General features: G+C 33.4%; 1 protein-coding gene across 1 annotated transcript; it reads right to left on the reverse strand.

Annotated features, from left to right (window-relative positions):
• Positions 1 to 1,813: 1,813 nt before the first annotated feature.
• Positions 1,814 to 10,705, reverse strand: LOC133193347 (corticotropin-releasing factor-binding protein-like). Its single transcript, XM_061329289.1, has 6 exons — positions 10,562 to 10,705; positions 8,890 to 9,097; positions 4,879 to 5,054; positions 3,851 to 3,962; positions 2,277 to 2,441; positions 1,814 to 1,942 (listed from the first exon to the last, which is right to left on the reverse strand). Exons 1-5 carry the CDS (start codon positions 10,703 to 10,705, stop codon positions 2,296 to 2,298), a joined length of 786 nt encoding a protein of 261 aa, XP_061185273.1. The 3' UTR covers positions 1,814 to 1,942; positions 2,277 to 2,295.
• Positions 10,706 to 18,638: the final 7,933 nt, after the last annotated feature.

An 18,638-nucleotide genomic window follows, 5' to 3' on the forward strand; every position in this document is an offset into this window, starting at 1 on the left:
GACATGCAGTATTTTCAATTGCCCACAAAATGCCACAAACACTGATTATTTTTCATCCTTTTGAGAGATTCACAGTTAAATATAATGACAATGTAAGATCTGCTGTTGGTATGTATTTTTTCCTATCTTTCTCTAGTTATGCCTCTCCCTATTTTTTCTTCTTTTATTCCCCATATGCTTTTTTAATTTCTGCTTTTGACTTTACAATCTCTGTTAAATGAAATCTATGAAATATAATTACGGAGAAAGGCAATTAAATTGTATTTAATTTATGTTATTTTTACTGTAATTTACGTTATGAATGTTTTGCTTCATCAAGTAATCAATGAAGAGAGATTTATGCGTAAAATATTGCTACAAATAAATAGAAGTACACCTTGTTTGTAAAATCAACTGAAATTCACGCCAAAAATACATCTTTGAGGAATTATTTGAAAGTTTTTAAAGGTAACACGTAATTTACGTTATCTGATGGCGCTTCCTGCATCAGATCTACATCGGAAGTTCGGGGATGTTAAGATGCTTTCGAGAAGAAACCAATAACGTTTCCTGCATGGTTCCGTATTGTCCCGACGTATTATTTGCAAGATAGGTACCATATATGTATTATACGGATAACGTAAATTACATAACGTAAATTACTTTCTATCAGATTAATTGGTGTAAAATGTGTAGTCGCACAGATCAATGTTCGTTTTAATATTTTACGTGTTTGGTAGGTCAGGAAGAAGAAATAAATTAATATGCAAAGACACATTTTACTTGTATTCTTTAAGTATCGTTGATAACGTAAAATACATCCTTAAAACGAACCACTCACCTCTGGTTAAAAGACCAATGTGTTTCTGTAAGTATTCTGTCATATAACTTTTCTTTGTTTTTGATTGCATTTTATGGACTTTGTTGGATAATCTAGTAGATATTTTATGTTTTTAGATACCCTTTTATGCTGTTTACACAAATACTAAGATTTTGATAACGTAAATTACAGAAATTTAGCGACAAAGTTATTATATATTTTTTAAAAATTTCACTGTAGACAAATATCTAAAAGTGTTAAAAATCAATATATTCATGCATTGTTATATGTAAAAGTCGTGCTTTTTAGCATAAAATGTAATTGTTTTGTTTTATTCATTGGTCCAAACTTTGCCTTTTGCCTAAGCGACAGATCGAGAAGCCATTTATTAGACAATATACTTGGATCCCAGGGAAGTTTTTACCTGTGTATTAACACTTAACGATGTTGGTTTTGTAACTAGACGTATCACAAACGAAAACACTACAAAATTTACCAATTATTTTAATAATAATGTAATTTAAATTGCTTGCGACATCCAAATAGCGCATATGGACGGATTATGTGAGAATAGGTGTTATATCATTATATTTGAACGAAAGTCTCAGTCAAATTCTTATCTCATCTTATCAAAAATCGGACGGAAGACCCACTCGTTGCTCGCAACGAGATCGCATCTAGTTATTATTATTATTATTATTATTATTAAGAATAGGGAGTGAGCATGTATACAGTATCTAATTGGCAATATGCAGTTAGTTCACTGGAAAATGAACCTGGTCTGATTTATTTAAAGTTGATCTATAATTGATTCAGTACTAAGTGGGTTTTTTTTTTCATATGACATTTGACAATTATTTGTTTCCTTTCGTCTCCTGTTATGTATATACGACACACTATACCATTAATGGATTTATGAGGTTGACCAGAATGTCGTTAAAATAAAAGTTTACGACGAAACAAGTTCAGTTAATTCTTTATTTTACCTTTTCAAAATAAATAAATATTGTCGATAATTCACTTGAATCCGGTATAATTAATATAAATACAAAACATAGACAAATAGTCTTGACAACTACATTGAGCTACTCCAGTCTGGCACGGAATAATGGGATCCTGGTTCCATCCTGAACACAAATGGCACTGAAAAAATAGACAACTTCAAAAATATTGTATATGTATAGGTTTATGACCCGACAAACCCCAGCTAAAGACAGAAACAAATTTAACTCTGTTCACAATTTCCAATGGTAATTTCGTATTAGAAAATCTAGTAATGATGTGACTGGTATACTCATATTCGAAGGAAAAAATTATGGACAGGGGTTAAAACATGAATACCGATTTGAATAATTTTCTTAATTTTAATGAATCAGATTAGTGGGTCTAAGTGGAGTTCGTTCGACCTTGTTCTTTTTAAGATTTTACATTCCAAGTTAATGCACACTTTAGATTGAAGAACAGTTTTCAGTTTTACCTATATATAGCAGTAGGAACTATGCAATACACTTATTGGGGTCCTCTCGGCCTATTTCGTCTTCTGTTAAATTTGAGTACAAGAATGTAACAGAGTTAAAGAACTGTCCACTGGAGACTAGCCTCACTGAGGAATGCTGACAACCAATAACAACTTCCTGCTCCCCTAAAAAAAATTAAAATGCCTGTTAGATTATTACATTTAGTAAGCTTACATCCGCTAAAATTTTACATGCTGGGTCATTTTGTGATCATGATAGCTACATATCAGGCATTCGAGATCATGGTAAAATGACTTCTGAGGTATATGATAAACGGTATGCAGAGATCATCTGAGATCCTGATAAAGTAAGATCATCTATAATATGATAAATACACACACCAGGCCACGTCTACGTAATATCTTATCCCACAGCCACCCTCCAAATAGGCTTGACCAAGTCGCCAAGTTTCTGCTTTTTAAAAAAAAAAATAGAAAAAAATGACAGTTAACAGACTGTAGAGAAATACAGTCTCCCATTTTTCGCTGTGTTCAGCCATCTTTGAAAATACTTTAACATGGTCACTAGCAATGATTTTATTATTCACAAAATCCTTTAAGCTCCCTTTTCATAGAAAATACATACACCGCAACATGTAAATCAAGGAGCTGTAAATGTAACTGGCTTTTGTATTTTACCATGCATGCTGTATACCAGTAACTTACCCAATGGTTTTGGTAAATGTTCACGGAATTTAGTTGAGTACTAACAAGATTTCGTTTTAAATCCCGTTTTTCGAAGACCTTTTTATGAGAGATTTCTTGAAAGTTTTTTAGTGTCAAGGTCACTACAGCTTTTCCATCAATGTATCGATAATACAATACTAACATGTAGTTCCACTCACCTTATATGCATGTAACTTATTCAGATATAAACATTTTAAATATTTCAGCATGTTATTATTTTTCTTTCATAAAACTATGTAAAATCTTGTTTTCAATTCTTGTTGTTTGGTAGTCCGAAATTATTTGACGTTTTCCAGGCTTTTTTCACGATTTTGATATTTTACGTGCCAGAAAACCTGGTTTTCCTGGCACGTAAAATATCAAAATCGTAAAAAAGCCAGGAAAACGTCAGATATTTCGGACTAGTTGTTTGGTAGAGCGTGCGCTCCGTGATCGGAAGGTCGTGTGTTCAAATCACGGCCGCGACCGACCTTAGTCGATAAAAAATAAGAAGCAACTGTTCTTTCGCCAAACGCTCGGCACTTTGAAGTGAAAGTTGCGGGTTCTTCGGAAGAGACCTTAAAAACCGAGGTCCCGTGTCACGGTAGGCGTTGGCATAATAAAGAACCCTCACTGCTCAATGGCCCTAAGTGCCAAGAAAAGGTCTAAATTTGAAACCCTTCATCTGTATATGATGACGTCTCTAGATGAGTGAAAACTTCTCGAACGGGACGTAAAACTACATAAAAAATTACCTACACAAACTTAACAAGAAATGATTGATTTTTATTAAAAATCAATCAATTCTTGTTAAGTTTGTGTAGGTACCTGAGGCAAAAAAAATACTGTCCTCAGAATGAATTCCTTACCAACGTTTGATTCCAAGCCGCAAAAACGCTCGCGAACATTCATGAATCCTATCTCAAAGCCATTCCCACCAGCCAGCTCTACATAATCGTCTGTTCCAAGATAGCGGTGACACTGAAAATATAGGAACACTCTTTTACTTAGATGCGGTGGTTACTCTATTATCTTGTTATGTACCGTTCCTCATGTAGTGTTTATTTAGCTCTTGAATATGATTTAGAATCCATTTACATTACTTTAATCCGTCGCCCGTGTGGCGCAGTGGTTAGAGCGTTTACTCTAGAGTCGCGGAGTAAGGAGTTAATCCTTACGTCTCGGGTTCGAATCCCACTGTGGGACGTGGAGGCCAGTCCTTCGGATGAGACCGTAAAAACCGAGGTCCCGTGTCGCAGTAGGTGCTGGCATGAAAAAGATCCCTCACTGCTCAATGGCCCTAAGTGCCGAGTATAGGTCAAAATTTGCAGCTCTCAACAGGCAAGTCGTGGCGTCTCCATATGAGTGAAAAATTCTGGAGAGGGACGTTAAACAACAAACAAACATTACTTTAATCCAAAAATATGTTACTGCGAGCATTTTGATAATACATGCTTTGACTCAGACCTATGTATGACTTAGGCGCACATTTCTTGATTTTTAAAACTGAAATAAAACTCACAATATATCACAATAGGACACTTAAGTTTTTGTGAGTCAAGGTCAAGCCAGAGAAATTCCAACATCCCTCCAAACTTTTCATTGCTACTATCAAATTTACATAAAAATTTTAAAATAGACCCCCTTTAAAATCTTGTCCAACTTTTTACTGGGAGAGGAGAATATTTTGTGAGTTTTTTTTTCTAGATCCCCTTCCCCTACACACACATACATGAAATGTATGTCTTCACTTCTTCAAATTAAGGTACTGGTATTTCATTATTTACATATTTACAACTTATGTTTTAATTTGTTCAAAACGATTCGTTTACGTTCTCTTGAATAACTTCAGTTTCTGATTTGTCGATGAAAAAAGGATAAATCTGTGTTTCTTTACATTTGATTTGATTCCGTATTCGGCTTCCACTTTCTGGAAGTGACCAGTCACGCCGACATCTACCGACAGAAGACGAACCCGCTCAGGATAAATGATGGAGACGGAGCAGTTCCTCTTGGCGCCATAATTCTTCACTGTGTATAGTCCTCTCTTAAACATGCTGATGACGTTACAGGCTGAAAAATAATGTTCAAAGTTATACAAAGCTGATGAAAATCATATATCCTTCTGTCTTCAATATTCAGAAGTGAAAAAATAGATAGATTACTCGATAAGTATATACTGGTCCCAGCTGACAAAGTAGGTAACAACACATGTCTTTGTTTTGTCTTTGCTCATTGTTTTATCTGTATGTTAGAGGGTTCAAATAAGAACCCCCCCCCCTCCCCGGAACCACTTTTTAATATTTTAAACTTTTCAATACTGAACCGATTTCTGCTTTTCCTAGCCAAAGTGCTCAGGTGAGCGATGAGACCAATGGACCTCTTGTTTGACATTTTTATGTTATCTGAAATCATACTGACAGGACTCAGTTTCAACACGCCAAAACTGACGTCATCTTAATTTTTCATTTTAGCCATATGCTACACCTGTACAATTTTGTCTGGTCAACATTTGGTGAAAATATTTGCAAAATCGTTAGAAATCCTGCAGCTAATATCTTTCACTGGGTTCATCTGCAAGTGTAATCGGGTACGCCTTGCGCTTAATTCTCCCCTAGCTTTTTGGTGGAAATTTTATAACCTTCTGGGCTACCGGTATTTTGCGAATTGAGGGGGGGGGGGACGTTATCAAGTTTAAGCATTGCCGGATTTGAACATTTCTAGTCAAGTAATCCCAGCTCTGGAATTTCCAGAGGTCCGTGTTTCATGCCCTCTTCACAGAGTTGTATTGTTTATAGATTTTTTTACAGATCGATCACTGTTCGTTATCTTCACCTTTTTCATATTCCGAAGATATATATATAATTGTTGAAACATATATACATGTGCTTGTGTAAGAATTCAAAGGGAGAATTAATGCGTTCTCAAAGAACGGCTTCTACAATTACCTATTTTGAAGTGTTACGGTCTAAAAAGGGTTTAGTCAATGATAAACAATCGATAGGCGTCAAATTTCACATCACACCTGCTTCCGTCACTTTGACTTATATTTGTATACTTAAAGAGGTGTGGGGATAGCCTTCCTCCATTTAAAAATGGATACAATCAATACAAGTGATACGCGATAGCTACGATATACAACGTCATCAGGTCTCTGTCTCCAGCAAAAAACCCCTCATAACCTGAGAGTACTGATTATATAATACTAAATACTAACACATATAGCGGCTCTTTACCTCCGGATTATAACACATCAGATCAAGTTACACACAGCGGCGCTCCCTTTTTCTTAAGGATACATAACACAAACAAAAAAAACTCTGATGCATGAATTGATGTATATTTTTTGACTGAATTTGAATAGAAATTACATAAATAATAAATCCCTAAAATAAAGAAAAATCGTAAGCTTTTTCGGTGCTAAAATATGCAACTTTGTGCCGTTTTCTATGTAAATCTTTAGAAAAGAAGATGGTCGAACAAGGCGAACCAAATGCCTATACTGCGACAAACATGAAGGTAAAATTCTAGGTGTTTTTTTTTTTTTTGTTTTTTGTTTTTTTTTGCTTGTCAAGGAATTTTGGTAGTTGACACAATTGAAAATGTATGGTTGTGCCCCCTCATTTATTTTTATTTATCCTCAACATCAGTGCTTTAATTGTATGTTAATCTTTACTCTTTTAGCTAATCTGATGCAAAGCCTCGTGAGCTATTTTTACTGAAAGAGAATGCGCAAATACAGCAGGAAAATACTTATGGCTATAATGGTGATGGTTTGTCAAAAACTTCTAGTAAAAGTAATTTTTTTTTTTTGTTTACTTACACTGTGGTTTTCTTGGGTTTTTTTTTTTTATTGTTTTTTTTGTTTACTTACACTGTGGATTTTTTGTTTGTTTGTTTACTTACACTGTGGAGTTTTTTTTTTTTAGGTAACCTGAGTCACTCAGGTGACCTATTGCTATCTGTTTTCGTCCGTCGTCGTCCGTCGTGCGTCGTCCGTCGTCTGTCGGTCGTAAACTTTTGAACATTTTCAGCTTCTTCTCTTGAACCACTGAACCAATTTCAACCAATTTTGGCATATAGCATCAATGGGTAAAGGGGTACAAAAATTGTGAATTTCATGGTCCCTGCCCCCCTGGGGCCTGAGGGGTGGGGCTAAAACCATCAAAATTAGTGCTATCTTTAAAAATCTTCTTCTCTACTCCTGGACATCAAGCAGTCAAAGTGTTGGCATGATTGTAATAAGCATTGAGCCCTCTACCAAAATTGTGAAATTCATGGCCCCAGGGTCAGGGGTTCTGGTGCTAGGGCGGGGCTATATAGATCATATAGTAAAAGTGCATTATTTCTTTGAAAATCTTCTTCTCTACTCCTGGGTATTATTGAAACAAATTGAATACATAGTTATGATAAGCAAGGGTGACTCTATCAAAATTGTGAAATTCATAGCCCCAGGGTCAGGGGTTTTGGTGCTAGGGCGGGGCTATATAGATCATATAGTGAAAGTGCATTATTTCTTTGAAAATCTTCTTCTCTACTCCTGGGTATTATTTAAACAAATTAAATACATAGTTGTGATAAGCAAGGATGCCTCTTCCAAAATTGTGAATTTCATGACCCCAGGGCCAAGGGTTCTGGTGAAAGGAGAGGGGGGGTCTATTGATTATATAGTGAAAAAGCAAAATTTCTTTGAAAACATTCTTTTCTGCTCCTGGTTAAAAAGCAAAGAAGCTAAGTGTATAGTTATGATGAGCAAGAGTGTTTCTTCCAGAGTAGTGAATTGGATGACCCCTGGGTCAGATGTGCTGGTGTAAGGGTGGGGCTCTTGATAATATAGTGAAAATGCATTAATTCTATTAAATAATCCTGTCTGTTCTTAGTGATAAGCAGATAAACAAAGTGATTACTTATGATGAGCAAACTTCTGGTCCCAGGGTGAGAGGCTCTGGTGTTTCTCACTTGGGAAGGGGGGGGGGCTCTATTGATAATATAGTGAATCTGTAGTAAAAATGCATTATTTCTTTAAAAATCTTCTCTGCACCTGGGCATATCAGAGGCAAAAAGAGTAAATGTTTTAATAAGGAAGAATATTTTTACCAGATTTTTGAACATCTGGACCATTTGGTCAAGTGTTCTGGTCCTGGCCAGGGCTCTATTCATTTGTATTCTACTGAGAGGAGTTATTCCCCTTTGCCATTTACTTTTGATAATTAATCACTGTAAATAATGTACTTGAAAGGTTAATAGAATAAGAGAATTTTGCAAGAATTTTTATTGTATAATACAAAAAGTACTTTCATAGTTTTAATGTTCAGGTAGACTTGTAAGTAATAGATAAATAAAAATGAGACAAAAATAACTTGTCTTTTTAAATGTTCATCAAAGACCAAGATAGGCCAGTGTAAGAGATTTCAACAAGGACATTAAAATAGTACCTGTAGAAGCACTGATTAGTTTGTTAATATACTGTATGGTGATAGTGACTAAACGGGGAACAGATTAGAACCTAAGTTACAAACTGTTAATGAATACTAGACTAATTATTTGTTGATCCTGATCACCCTATTTTTCTTGCATTTGGGCAACAAAACTTAACCTTTCAATTCATTTTATACTCTATGGATCCTCAAAATTGTTGTATTATACTCAGGTGACCGTTAAGGCCCTTGGGCCTCTTTTTTTTTTCTTTTTTTTTTCTTTTTTTTTTTTTTTAATTTTTTTTTTACGCTGTGGATTTTTTTTTTTGTTTACTTACACTGGGGATTTCTTTTTCTATAATTATGCTGTTTATTTCTTAATTGGTTTTATTTTGATATTTGTTTTTGTTTACTTACACTGAGGATTTTTTTGGTTACTTACACTGAGGATTTTTTTGGTTACTTACACTGAGGATTTTTTCTTAACTTACGCTGTGGATTTTTTAGAAACCGCACTCTCACAGTGAAACCTTCGCCAGGAATAGCAATAAGGTGCTGAATCAATGCCACGTTCTGTGATGACACAAAGGTCTTGGAGGGACTCCGGCCACACAGATTCTTTAGTCGGTCCTCTATACTTTTAGGGTGATCCTCTGGGGAAGGGAAAAACTGCTGGTTCATTTCCCAGCCATCCACAACCTACAAAAATATTCAAAATTTAATGTTTTCAGGTCTTTCTATTATGACCTTAATAAAAATAGATTAAAAGTAATCTTTTATCTGGAGATTTTCAACAATTTTAATAATTAAAAAAAAAAATTAATAAATACAATAAACAGAGGCTCAAGAGATTCTATGCTTAAATGAGTCACAGTTTCTATTTCTAAAATTAAATATGGAATTCTTTTTGATGGCATTATCTAGAATTTATAGATGTTAAGTATTACAATGTAACTATTAGCTTAAGAAGAGCTAAGTTCAGTTTTTTCATAAAATAGTTTAAGCAGTTTTCTACAAATCATTTGTGAATCTCGTGGCTTTAATGCACACCATACCATATTTTTAAAGTACTAGTAATCGTGGTGCCATATTCATTAAGCTATAATTTTAATTAAGGTTTATCAATGTTTCACTGCTCTACAACCTGCAGGCACTGACAGGGGGGTGTAATACTTCTCCGAAGGATTCTCTCTCTCCTTGTAGATGACCTAGAATCCAGATCTCCCCCTTTAAAACACGCCTATGTTAGCCCCATCCACCTTTGGAGAAATGTCGAGAACAATCTTAACCTACTTTACATGAAGTTGTAGAAAGATACCTTTGTTTTGCATGAAGATTTCAGAAAATATATATATGTTCCAAGGTAAAGCTTTAAAACTCTTGTTGCTACCCAATCTATACACCCGAAACGAAGGCACCTGACGGGTTGGTGTACCCCCCCCCCCCTCCCCGCTTTCTGAGAATTTTTATTATAGACACAAAAACTTATCAAAAATACATGAATTCCTAGCCTACCTTACCTATATTCCGATATCTGACACCATTTTTCGTTTTTGTTAAGGTTTAGAGTCGGCCCTCTGTGGAATATATAAATACTAAAGGTAAGTAACAAAATAAACAAACAGGGGTTCTCACTTCGAGGGAGATTTTCAACGTAAATACAGCATTACCAATGGAATTTATAAGAGGCAAATTAGGGATTTGGTGTTTTACAAGTTACATGTACAAGCCTCTTCTGACTATTCCCAGTTAGAATTTGTTCTATAAAATTCGCGAATATTTCTAGTCATCATTCAAGTCTTGTTCCCTTCACCCCCCCCCACCCCAATACTTTTTTAGAAGTATATTTCGCTGTTAAATTTTAATAGACACTCTTTTTTTTCTTGTTTGCTAATCAAAGTTTTTTTTTATTCATTTACTTAGTTTTGGTTTATTTATTCTTTACATGTAACAATTTATTATTTGTTGCTTGTCACGTCAATTATTTTTCTGGCTGGCCTCCCAATTCTGTAAAATGATGCTACGTGGCTAGCAGAACTCGAGCCTCTGGTACAGGTAAAAAGAAACCCAGTATTTTGACATTTAAAAGATCTCAATTCAATCTAACTGCATTCAGTAAACTATACTTGTGTATGTATGTCAGACTTTATTTGAAAGTCATACCACTGCTAGTCCGGATTTACAGTCGATATTGAAGCTGGTGAATTCTATCTCTACAAGATTTTCTGGAGGTGAAATAAAGTAGATTCCGCACACACTGGGAGAACCGTCGGACCTGTATGTGAACTCTCCCTCTGTCGAGGCCATTGATATACAGTCTGGGAAAAGTCAAAATTATTTGACTCTCATCAACCAACTTCTGATTTAAATTGATTTTTTTTTAACACTATAACATTATATTCAAAAAGCAGCCTTCATTCAGGGTTCAACGTTCTATTAATTATTATGCGTTTCGATCATTCACTGCATTTCAAAGTAAATAGTGCAAAATCTGTAACAAAAAGTGCTTTAAAGTGTTTGACAAACAAAACCCATTTATCAACGATGATATTTATTTTGATTAAAAAAAATACCTCGTAATTAATAAGAATATCCCTTCAAACTTTCCGTGAAAAAAAAGGGTGGAAGAAGAAAATAAAATTAAAAACCAAAAACAAATATACATGCCAAAAGAAATTTTAAATTTTAAAAACAATTGAGAAAAAAAGAAGAAAAAAAGAAAAGAAAAAAGAAAACAACAAGCAAATGAACAAAAAGACAACAACAAAGAATAATATCAAGCTCAATTAGCCTCTTTTAAGGAGGGATTCTTCCCGTGTTTATCATATTAAAAAATTAACGAAATTTTCACAGATTGAAGAAGACAATATCACTAAGTGATGACATATATTACGTTATATTTGACCGTTTAATTAAAAGGTCACGGTCATGTCAAGGTCATTATCTTTTCCGTGTCATCAAGAATAAAAAAATATTGTTGTCAATCATGTAATTCTTCTTATTATTTTAAAAGATTTAATATTTTTCATTTTACATAAAAAGTTGATACAACAAAAGGTCTACCAAATGATAATATCAAATTGAGATAAACAGTTAAACTAAATAGATATTGGGTAACCCCAATTTCCTCTATTTTTCTTAATTTTTTAGGGAATATTAGTTGTTTTAATATGTTTTGTATATTTTAAATTTTATTATTTTTACATATGGTAAAGTAGTCATGTAAAGGTACAAAATGATACATAAACCAGAAGTTTTGACCGTTTAATAAGAGAGAAATACATTTTTTACTGAATTTTTACTCAAGTCTGTTCTTAGAATCCTTAGCTTTCAAAGGCTATAAGTTTGCCATTTGTCTATAAAATCATTTTTAATTGCTATATTTTAAAACTTTAGTCCATTATTATTAATTTCAGCCACTACAAAAATTTCCCTAAGCCTTTGATTGTTTAAAAAGGCCTTTTAAATTCATTGTTCTGTAGTAATTTTGAGAAGCAGAAAAGGAGATATTTTCATACGCCGCCATTCCGCCAAAAATATTGTCCCCGCTAAATTTTAAAGTCAGTTTACCATTACTATTTCAAATTGTACAATTACGAAAAAGAAAGAAAAATATGATCTTTAAAACCCTTAACATCTAAATATAAAAGACATGTAAGCATATATACTTTGAGTATTTCATTAAGGATAAATAGCACAAACTTTTTTTCAGAAATCAGCAAAATTTCTCATAGATTTATATTCAAATAAGTAACCTGAATAATATTTACCAGGTAAAGTGGCAGAATTTTGTAAGATTTTGCCGCAATGTTAAAAATATATGCAAAATTTTGTATAGAATTATATAGGAAACAAAACAAAGTCGCATAATTAAGCAGAAAAGAAAACTTACGATTTCTTTATATTTTAGGGATTTATTATTTATGTCATTTCTATTCAAAATCAGTCAAAAAATATATATTAATCCAGGCATCAAATTTTTGTTTGTGTATCCTTAAGTCAGAAATCAGACAAGACTCCCTGCTTTAAAAAATGCTTAACGGATTACAGGATTAATATAAGGACGGTATCATAACCTAATGTATGAACCAAACCATCTAGTTATTTATTATATACCCAACTGTTTGTCACTCAGTTTTACTGTTGAATTTATGCAATCATGTGACGGTGTGATCCGACGTTCCGGATCACCACACTGTGGTTTTCTGAATCCATATCACCCCTCTCTGAAACTGATGACGTAGTACACAGATAAATGGCGTTTTTATTCTCGCGTATCAAAAAGTTCCTTGACAAAATGGATTGTTTAATGAATAAAAGTTATGTAATTGATCCAGAAAGTTTCCTTTTATTATATTTTGCTAGTTGGAAAGGGGTATATAATAAATTTATCATTATAACAGTAACTTGATCCGAAGAGTCGTATCACGTCTCGTTGACAGGCGCGGATCATCAGATCAAACTCGACGCTTCGCGTCTCGTTTGATCTGATGATCCGCGCCTGTTAACTTGACGTGATACGACTCTTCGGATCAAGTTACTGTTATAATAATATATATATATCCACTGTAACTTAAGGAATTCGCATTCAAGATATGCAAAGATCTCTAAATTAAAATTTATAACTATACGAATAGATATTTTTGCTTTTCAGTCCAATTATGGATTATCAACAAAAACAAACAAACAAACAAACAAAAACAAAAACAAAACTTTTTAAAAATGCATTAAAATTGTGCCTTATCTTTCCTTAATAAATGGATTTAACTGACTTGATAAAAATGTACTGCAGATTAGCTTTTTCATCCTATATTAGTTTGGACTGTTAAATACAAAAAGTTCATCAATACTTGTAGATATATGTGATCTTTTAAAATGCTTTGCGATAGAAATCGGACGTGCTTACCAATGAGTTCATCAGATCGCCTCGGCCTTTTGCCCAGTAAATCGGATTTATGTACAACAGATCTCTGAAAAAAGAAGAAATATATTGTTACTGGTATAAGTGAATCTATTACTAACAACAAAAAACACAATCAGGTCCAGTTCTCAGGAGATGTGTCAGTTTTATTAGCTGTCACCCGTCCCCGCTTTATACAATGATATTTGTCAATAAAGTAATCAGCCCGGAGTTAAACAGTTTACAATCTTCCGTTTTCCTATGGATAATTCACCCTGTATGACGTTATGAATTTGATAAAATAATCAAATCAATTGCCATGAATAAGACTTCATTTTGACAAATCAGTCCAAGGACCACCGTATAGATTATCCATTTGAGAACTATATGTATGCTACTTATTTAATTTCTTGTGTGAAAAAAGTATATTATATGTACGTAATTGTATTTTCCTAACAAAGCACCAATACTTGACTTAAAATCACAGAACATCTTATTTCTTAATTTGTCCCCTTAATTCTTTATTTGTATATTTGTTGTTTTTTTTATATATAAATTGCCAACTCCAAGGAATTAATGACCAATTAAAAGTTTTGAGGTTGGTATTATTTCAATCTTTGGCAAATTCTCCTTGTTTTGGGTTGTGGTAGATGTTCTGGATAGAATCCCTGTCTCTTTGTCTCGATCTCTGTAACTTTAACCTTCCAAACAACATGGACTTTTCAGATGGAACTGATCAAAAGTCAAGGTCACAGAAATAGGAAATGTACATCTATGTTTAGTCCATAATATAGAAGTTCATTCTCAGCAAAGATATAGTTTGAAATTTCGGGGCACTGTTCCTGATTATGCTTCAGGTATCCTAATGCTTAAACTACTGAGAACGCAAATGTTACTTGTATATACAGTATGTCATACTACTGAGGACGCAAATGTACTGTCTATATGTCAAACTACTGAGGAGTAAATGTAGTGTATATATATCATACTACTGAGGACGTAAATGAGGACGTAAATGAAGTGTCTATATGTCATACTACTGAGGACGCAAATGTGTCTATATGTCATACTACTGAGGACACAAATGTAGTGTCTATATGTCATACTACTGAGGACGCAAATGTGTCTATATGTCATACTACTGAGGACACAGATGTAGTGTCTATATGTCATACTACTGAGGACACAAATGTAGTGTCTATATGTCATACTACTGAGGACGCAAATGTAGTGTCTATATATCACACTACTGAGGATGAAAATTTAGTCTCTATATGTCATACTACTGAGGACGTAAATGTAGTGTCAATATGTCATACTACTGAGGACACAGATGTAGTGTCAATATGTCATACTACTGAGGACACAAATGTAGTGTCTATATGTCAAACTACTGAGGACGCAAATGTAGTGTCTATATGTCATACTACTAAGGACACAAATGTAGTGTCTATATGTCACACTACTGAGGACACAAATGTAGTGTCTATATGTCATACTACTGAGGACGCAAATGTAGTGTCTATATGTCACACTACTGAGGATGAAAATTTAGTCTCTATATGTCATACTACAGAGGACGTAAATGTAGTGTCAATATGTCATACTACTGAGGACACAAATGTAGTGTCTATATGTCATACTACTGAGGACACAAATGTAGTGTCTATATGTCATACTACTGAGGACACAAATGTAGTGTCTATAGGTCATATTACTGAGGACGCAAATGTAGTGTCTATATGTCATACTACTGAGGACGTAAATGTAGTGTCTATATGTCACACTATTGAGGACACAAATGTAGTGTCTATATGTCAAACTACTGAGGACGCAAATGTAGTGTCTATATGTCATACTACTGAGGACACAAATATAGAGTCTATATGTCAAACTACTGAGGACGCAAATGTAGTGTCTATATGTCATACTACTAAGGACACAAATGTAGTGTCTATATGTCATACTACTGAGGACACAAATGTAGTGTCTATAGGTCATATTACTGAGGACGCAAATTTAGTGTCTATATCTCATACTACTGAGGACACAGATGTGTGTATATGTCATACTACTGAGGACGCAGATGTAGTGTCTATATGTCATACTACTGAGGACGTAAATGAGGACGTAAATGTAGTGTCTATATGTCAAACTACTGAGGACGCAAATGTAGTCTCTACATGTCATATTACTGAGGTCGCAAATGCAGTGTCTATATGTCATACTACTTAGGACACAAATGTAGTGTCTATATGTCACACTACTGAGGACGTAAATTAACTGATCACGACTGCTTACAGATTAGTTTATTTTTACACTTTAGCTGATGTTTTACACTTTAACTGATCACAACTTCTAACACATAAACTTATTGTATACACTTTAGCTGATGATTTACAATTTAACTGATCACAAATTCTAACACATTAACTTATTGTATACACTTTAACTGATGGTATACACTTTAAAATTGAGTTTCTACACTTTCACCATTTAAAGGTAATCTTGTAAAATCTGTAAAAACTTACCGAAATATTATCTGTAGAGTTTGGAGAAATTTCTCCTATTTAAAAACACGCCCCAAGTTCATAAAATGAGAACAGAATAAAGTCAAAATTGAGAAAATAAAATTTATTAAATGAATTTAAAGATTTTTTTTTTTCAAAATTATTTGAAAGATTATACTTTACATTGAAATTTAAACTTAAGTAATTATGTTATCAGTTTATGGTTAAATCTAAATGGAATAATGAGTCCATAATACGTATTTACATATTCGTTTTCTTAACCAATCATGCCTTTTTTCCTTATCTGCTTTTGTGGGAAAATTATACTGATAAATAAGTTTCTAACAGGCGTTAAAGGAACGTTCCTTGGTATGGGATTACAATCATATTAAATTCTCAAGATGAGGTTCTTTCTTTTTTTCTCACGAAAATTTATAGCTTCAGGTAATGTCATTGACTTGTAAATAAAAGACCCACCAGTCCCGTGTGTACAGAAAGTCGATCTCTTATTAATTAAGAAACAAGAGAGAACACAGACAAAAGCAACGTATACAAGAGACAGGTAAGTAGTTCAAGTCAAACTCTACACTTCTATTCTTAAGATATTACAATATAAAGGCCTTTTGTTTTCTCTAAGAAAACTCAATATAAGTTTCAGGGGTAGAAAATAATTGGACCAGTCACCGAATGAACAAATCCACACACAAGCTCCAGTGTCATTTCGCTTCCCTGAAGAGGTACAGAAGCCCATTTAGGACCTATTGAAAGTATTTTTGAATTCGATATAACGAATTGTCGAATTTGTTATAACGAATTAAATTCCTTATAACATTTTTTTTTTTAAATTCGTAATAACGAATTAAATTTGTTATTACAGATTTGTTGAATTCGTTATAACGAATACAAAAATTTGTTATAACAGATTAAATTCATTTAAACGAACTCTTGAATTTGTTATAACAAATTAAATTTGTTTAAACAAATTCTAAAATTTGTTATAACGATTTAAATTGTTTAATCAAATTCAGCATTCAATGCCAAGGAAAAATATACATTAATTCGTTTGAACGAATTAAATTCGTTAAAACAAGTTTTTAATTTGTTGTAACGAATTCAACAAATTTGTTATAACAGATTAAATTCGTTATAACGAATTCAAAGAAATTGTTATAACGAATTAAATTCTTTATAACAAATTCGACAATTCGTTATATCGAATTCAAAAATATTTTTTGATAGGTCCTAAATGGGCTTCCGTAAAACGGTAACAGAGAGAAAGAGGGAAGAGAAAAGGAGAGAGCATAAACTAAAATAGGTCTGTAGAAAGAATTTCACTTTGGGGGCACAACTGAACAGAAATTCATTGACAAGGGAAAAAAGTCATTACATTATAAGGAAATAGATGTAAGCAAGCATTGCTTTTGTGTTGTATAGTACATGTATATATTGGCAAAATTATTTGGGAGCACACTTTCCCCCTCCCTCCCCTACCCGGTTCCTACTGGTCTGTAGAGACCAAATAGATTTTACACTTGGAAAATAAAATCTGCTACATTCACTTTAAATGTTTCTCGGGCGTCACATAAAAATAACCCCTTGCCTCCCGCTTGGTAAACGCCTCTCGACGTCTATTTTTCACTCAAGTAACGTTAACATTTCTAATAGAAGAATGGCTACTAGTAGTCTGTACAGAGTCGACTCAAGAAGAACAGATGTTATCAAGAGAACTCATTTTTAAAGAAGTGACAAGCATAAATAATTTTTACTTTTTGTGTTGTCTTAATTCTGTGAATATAATTTCTGGTAAACATTTTTGGTCTAATTTTTTTAGGATGACTTTCACTGAAATGAAATTGCACGAAAAATTCGATATTAATGTAAAAATGATCTTCTTTTCTAGATATTAATATTTTGTAAATTTTGGATATATCGTAGATGTCAAACGCAGCTGTCATACCCCCTCCATTTCCTCGTGAACTTTTTGATTATTGGCATGCACTTACATATTTTATATGTATTTTATATACAATTTTATTTTTTATCCAATTTTATATACAATGTATTATAAATATTTCAGCTGAAATAAATTATGCTGTCTAATCAAATTTGACACAATGCATTCATGACCATTATACTATAAGTACAAAATACAGTAAGAACAATATAACATTCAACTTTATTGAACACACATTCTTTATAAGTATGCCAGTTCAAAAGCAATCTTCCATAAAAGCAAACGCATAGGATAGAACCAAAATCAAATAATTTAAACTTTACAGCTCGCGGGTAGAATCTCCTCCTAAAATTCAGGGACATTCTGAATTCGCAAAAGGGCATTTGGCACCCCTGTCACCCCCCCCCCCCCGTGACTCTGCCATATTTCATGGACTAATTGGTGTAACGTTCAGCAAAATTTAGAAATAAAAATCTTGACAGTGTCTCTTAATTTTAAATTCTATGCGAAATTTTAAAATGGTAGAGCTTCATGTATAATAATGACAAATTCTTTACAGGTGCCTTACCTTGTTAAATGGAAATGGAACCGAGAAAACCAAAGATAGGCGAATAATCCAAAGAAAGAATGAAGCTAGTCTCATTGTATAAAAAAAACAGACTGCTCAAATTTAAGTCAATATTTAAAGACAGAAATAATTGAAATTTTACAGTTCACAAGGGTAGGTATTGTGCACTCAACGACTTTCTGTCTCTTTGATGTTATCAATAATTGCTAGGTCTTATAAAGACGCGAGAATTGGTCATCTTTGCGAGATCTGACGAGAGACAATCTAGGATTTCAGAACGTGTGAGTGTGCTATCGACAATCCTATGT

This window comes from Saccostrea echinata, unplaced genomic scaffold, assembly GCF_033153115.1.
Source record: "Saccostrea echinata isolate AGI-Se365-2 ecotype Australia unplaced genomic scaffold, CSIRO_AGI_Sech_v1 ptg000027l, whole genome shotgun sequence".
Taxonomy (NCBI): domain Eukaryota; kingdom Metazoa; phylum Mollusca; class Bivalvia; order Ostreida; family Ostreidae; genus Saccostrea; species Saccostrea echinata.

What these genes read in the sequence shown, in the direction of transcription:
- LOC133193347 (XM_061329289.1), bottom strand. Translation starts at nt 10,705, where the DNA reads ATGGCCTCGACAGAGGGAGAGTTCACATACAGGTCCGACGGTTCTCCC. An exon ending in GTAAATCCGGACTAGCAGTG is followed by an intron (nt 9,098 to 10,561) that starts GTATGACTTTCA and finishes ATATTTTTGTAG; the next exon opens with GTTGTGGATGGCTGGGAAAT. An exon ending in GTTTCTAAAAAATCCACAGC is followed by an intron (nt 5,055 to 8,889) that starts GTAAGTTAAGAA and finishes ATTATTTTTCAG; the next exon opens with CCTGTAACGTCATCAGCATG.